This window comes from Nerophis lumbriciformis, linkage group LG30 (genome assembly GCF_033978685.3).
Source record: "Nerophis lumbriciformis linkage group LG30, RoL_Nlum_v2.1, whole genome shotgun sequence".
NCBI lineage: Eukaryota > Metazoa > Chordata > Actinopteri > Syngnathiformes > Syngnathidae > Nerophis > Nerophis lumbriciformis.
In genome coordinates this window covers 23,517,587-23,522,586 of record NC_084577.2, presented here as the reverse complement: position 1 = coordinate 23,522,586, position 5,000 = coordinate 23,517,587, and the positions used below count along the sequence as shown (strand labels likewise).

General features: G+C 46.6%; 2 protein-coding genes across 2 annotated transcripts in view; one reads left to right on the top strand and one right to left on the bottom strand.

The window, feature by feature from the left end:
- The window catches only part of slc46a1 (solute carrier family 46 member 1), a 32,796-nt gene extending 28,355 nt beyond the window's left edge, over positions 1-4,441 (top strand). Inside the window, exon 7 of the mRNA XM_061925823.1 lies at positions 4,300-4,441. The gene's annotated coding sequence lies outside the window, so the exon portion shown is untranslated. The remainder of the gene's footprint in view (positions 1-4,299) is intronic.
- The window catches only part of sarm1 (sterile alpha and TIR motif containing 1), a 14,770-nt gene that overhangs the window by 9,706 nt on the left and 64 nt on the right, over positions 1-5,000 (bottom strand). The window contains exons 1-2 of the mRNA XM_061925820.1: positions 4,283-5,000; positions 108-726 (exon numbers count right to left, since the gene is read on the bottom strand). The exon at positions 4,283-5,000 is cut by the window's right edge and continues 64 nt beyond it. Of these exons, the coding sequence (XP_061781804.1) occupies positions 108-726; positions 4,283-4,749 (1,086 nt within the window). The 5' untranslated portion in view covers positions 4,750-5,000. The remainder of the gene's footprint in view (positions 1-107; positions 727-4,282) is intronic.

The window sequence follows — 5,000 nt, the reverse complement described above, 5'->3', positions numbered from 1 at the left end:
ATATATATATATATATATTTTTTTTTTTTTCCAATAATATATTTTAGGATCCTGGTTAATCAAGAATCGATTCTGAATCCACTCATATTGCGAGGTGCCCTTGGTACCTTAGTATTGCGTTGGCGGGACTTGATGCTGGTCTCAACACACAAGTAGAAGGCAGCGATGCACTTCCCCTCCAGCCGGGTTCCGTCCAGCAAGGGCAGGAGGTGCTGCAGGTCGGCCGCCGTCTTCCCCTGCATGCAGTCGGCGCTGTCCGACAAGCTGCGGGCGAAGTCGTCCGGATCCAGCGAGGCGATGAACGGCTCCACCAGCTCCAAGGTGCCGGACTTCACCACCTCCTTCTCGATCTCCTTGTTGGCGGCCAGCACGGTGACGGCCAGGCAGGCGTGGAAGCGGATGAGCTCGTCCTCCTTGGAGAAGGCCAGGGGGAAGAGCCACTCGGCCGCCTGCTTCTCGATCATCCACCTCTGGCAGCGGTGGCCTCCGTACATGGCGCAGTTGGCCAAGGCCACGGCGCAGTGGCGCAGCACGGTGGGGTCCGTGCCTCGGCACCAGTACAGCAGAGCGTCCAGGGCGCCGTTTTTGATCAGGTGGACCGACGTCTCCTCCGTGTGCTTGAACATGTGCTCCAAGATCCCCGACACGCTGCGAGCCAGCTGGGCGTCCTCCTGCTGCCGGGTCAGGTTGAGGATCACCCCAAGGCCCAGTCGGGCCACGTAATCCCTGCAGGAAGGAAGACCACACCTGAAAATCTACCAGAATGTTGTAAAACAAGCATGCTTGTGGAGTGAGACCACCACAGTGTATCCCACCGGGCATCTTTTCATCAAGGTCTTTACACAATAATGCAACTTTACAAAGACGTTTAGTCGGGTGGTTCATGAAAAATGTGTCACATTGAAAGCTGCGGTTTGTGTCCTACTAGTGACATTGAACAGGACAGAGAATCGACGTTTTCTGATACCCGCGACGCCTCCAGACAGGAAGTGCTTCTGGAGTTACACACATTCAGTCTTGTGGTTTCTTCTCCCCGAAGGCACTTTCATAATCTCATCCGCTCAGAATAGATGTTTATCACCAAGGAATCTCACATGGAGCATTTATTTTCTAGTGGTACACAGCAGGGAGGAAGAGGAAGGGTCATAAAATGAACACAGCAGGGGGGAATTAGCGATAGTGTGTTATGAAATATGCCGATAATGTTCCTAATGTGTTGGCTAGTACCTGTTTTCTGATACCAGGATGTGGAATCTGACAACAACTCATGATTCCGTTACGAATTTTGGGGTGTGGATTTGCCAAGTTAACTTTCGGTTTCAACCTCTGCCAAGGTGAGGCAACAAGATGGACAAAAGCGTATATGGAGAGCAACCATTTTGTGCCGGACTTAAGACAGGTCGGTCTTCTCGCTTGGTGTTTAGTCCTTCTTGTAGATTACATTGTTCATCTTCACTTATAGTTACCTCACTTTTTTCACACAGCCTTAGAATAAAAGGGAGGACCTTGCCCTTAACAGAGGACCCCAGCAAGTACAGACATGGCTTAAAAAACCTCTTTTAAAAATGTATTTCTACAAAAAAAAAAGTTAAAAAAAAATCCTAATATGAAACAATCGGAGACCGAGATGGATATAATTTCTGTTTTCCGACACCACTGTTCTAAATGTATTGACCAAAATATAGGTGTACCTAATGTATTGACCAAAATACAGGTGTACCTAATGTATTGACCAAAATATAGGTGTACCTAATGTATTGACCAAAATATAGGTGTACCTAATGCATTGACCAGCAGAGGTGTACCGAATGGTTTGATTAGTGAAGAGGTGTACCTAATGCATTGACCATGTGAACATATTGTATTGACTAGGTGTACCTAATGTATTGACCGGTATAAGTGTGTCTTTAATATATTGACCGGGTGTACCTAATGTACTGACCAGGTGAACCTAATGTATTGACCAGGTGAACTTATAATGTAGTACCCAGGTGTACCTAATGTATTGACCAGGTGAACTTATAATGTAGTACCCAGGTGTACCTAATGCATTGACAGGGTGTACCTAATGTATTGATCAGGTGTACCTGATGTATTGACCAGGTGTACATATAATTATTAGCCCAGGTGTACCTAATGTATTGCCCAGGCGTACCTAATGTATTGCCCAGGTGTACATATAATGTATTGATCAGGTGTACATATAATGTATTGCCCAGGTGTACATATAATGTATTGATCAGGTGTACATATGTATTGCACAGGTGTACATAAAATGTATTGCACAGGTGTACCTAATGTATTGACCAGGTATACATATGTTTTGCCCAGGTGTACCTAATGTATTGACCAGGTGTACCTAATGTATTGACCAGGTGTACATATAATGATTAGCCCAGGTGTACCTAATGTATTGCCCAGGCGTACCTAATGTATTGACCAGGTGCACATATGTTTTGCCCAGGTGTACCTAATGTATTGACCAGGTGAACCTATAATGTATTGCCCAGGTGTACCTAATATATTGACCAGGAGTACCCAGGGGCGCCGCTAGGGATTTTGGGCCCCATGAAAAGAATCTTTACAGGGCCCCCAACACAGTGTCATTATTTTTTCTGTATTATAATTTCATCATCATTAGGAGCCTCTCTGGGCACCCCTCCATCATGGGCCCCTAGAATCCGTCTCCTTTACCCCCCCTTTTCGGCGCCCCTGGGTGTACCTAATGTACTGACCAGGTGAACTTATAATGTAGTACCCAGGTGTACCTAATGTATTAACCAGGTGAACCTATAATGTAGTACCCAGGTGCAGGGGCGCCGAAAAGGGGGGGTAAAGGAGACGGATTCTAGGGGCCCATGATGGAGGGGGGCCCAGAGAGGCCCCTAATGATGATGAAATTATAATACAGAAAAAATAATGACACTGTGTTGGGGGCCCTGTAAAGATTATTTTCATGGGGCCCAAAATCCCTAGCGGCGCCCCTGCCCAGGTGTACCTAATGCATTGAGAGGGTGTACCTAATGTATTGGCCAAGTGTACATATAATGTATTGCTCAGGTGTACCTAAAGAATTGACCAGTGTGTGTACCTAATGTATTGACCAGGTGTACCTGATGTATTGACCAGGTGTACATATAATGTAGTACCCAGGTGTACCTAATGTATTGACCAGGTGTACATAATGTATTGACCAGGTGTACATATAATGATTAGCCCAGGTATACCTAATGTATTGCCCAGGTGTACCTAATGTATTGATCAGGTGTACATATAATGTAGTACCCAGGTGTACCTAATGTATTGACCAGGTGTACATAATGTATTGACCAGGTGTACATATAATGATTAGCCCAGGTATACCTAATGTATTGCACAGGTGTACATATAATGTAGTACCCAGGTGTACCTAATGTATTGACCAGGTGTACCTAATGTATTGACCAGGTGTACATAATGTATTGACCAGGCGTACCTAATGTATTGCCCAGGTGTACATATAATGTATTGCACAGGTGTACCTAATGTATTGACCAGGTGTACCTAATGTATTGACCAGGTGTACATATAATGATTAGCCCAGGTGTACCTAATGTATTGCCCAGGCGTACCTAATGTATTGACCAGGTGCACATATGTTTTGCCCAGGTGTACCTAATGTATTGACCAGGTGTACATATAATGATTAGCCCAGGTGTACCTAATGTATTGCCCAGGCGTACCTAATGTATTGACCAGGTGCACATATGTTTTGCCCAGGTGTACCTAATGTATTGACCAGGTGTACATATAATGATTAGCCCAGGTGTACCTAATGTATTGCCCAGGTGTACCTAATGTATTGACCAGGTGTACCTAATGTATTGACCAGGTGTACATATATGTTTTGCCCAGGTGTACCTAATGTATTGCCCAGGTGTACATATGATTAGCCCAGGTGTACCTAATGTATTGACCAGGTGTACATATAATGATTAGCCCAGGCTTACCTAATGTATTGCCCAGGTGTACCTAATGTATTGACCAGGTGTACATATAATGTATTGCCCAGGTGTACCTAATGTATTGACCAGGTGTACATATAATGTATTGCCCAGGTGTACCTAATGTATTGCCCAGGTGTACCTAATGTATTGACCAGGTGTACCTAATGTATTGCCCAAGTGTACATATAATGTATTGACAAGGTGTACCTAATGTGCTGCCCGGGTGTACCTAATGTATTGCCCGGGTGTACCTAATGTATTGCCCGGGGTGTACCTAATGTATTGACGTGCAGTACCTGTTCTCGGTCACCAGGATCTGTTCCAGCAGCTTGGCGGACTCGTAGGTGATTTCCACGGCCGGTGTTTGTTGGAGCTGCAGGAGAAGTTCCAGACCTCCATCCAGGCGGATCCTGTTGCAGATCTCCTCGGCCACCTGCCGCCCGACGCCGGGGAGCACCCAGGCCTCCTCCACCAGCTGGAAGATCTCCGCCACGGCCCTGCGAGTCTCGTCGGAATCGGACGTTCCTTTAGCGGACTTGAGCCGCTGGATGGCGCCGCGCAAGGCGGGCAGTGACGTGTCCAGAACCGCCTGCACCTCGGGATGAATCCCGGGAGACACCGCTCTTTGCTCGGGGCCCGACGAGCCGCTCTTGCCTCGCTGGAGCCGGCTGACGTACTCCGGCACCGTGAGCCGGTCGGAGCTGAACATGGCGACCCAATGCCGGTAGATCCTCCACAGGAACACCGTCAGAGACAAGAACATGTACCGGCCTGAGCGACGGTGCGTTTCTTTGTGCAACGGAGCGTGCTTGGTGCACAGAAACACATCCGAGTGACAGCTCGCTGCTAAATAATCACCTCTTCATCCATGGCAGGAAGGAGCTCGAGGTTAGCAACGTGATCAATAAAAACATCCATTTTGTCTTCGACGCAAACAAAAACAACAACAATGTTACACTTTCAACACAAATCCATCTTAACTAGCCTAAAACTACAATAAAAATAGACAAAAAT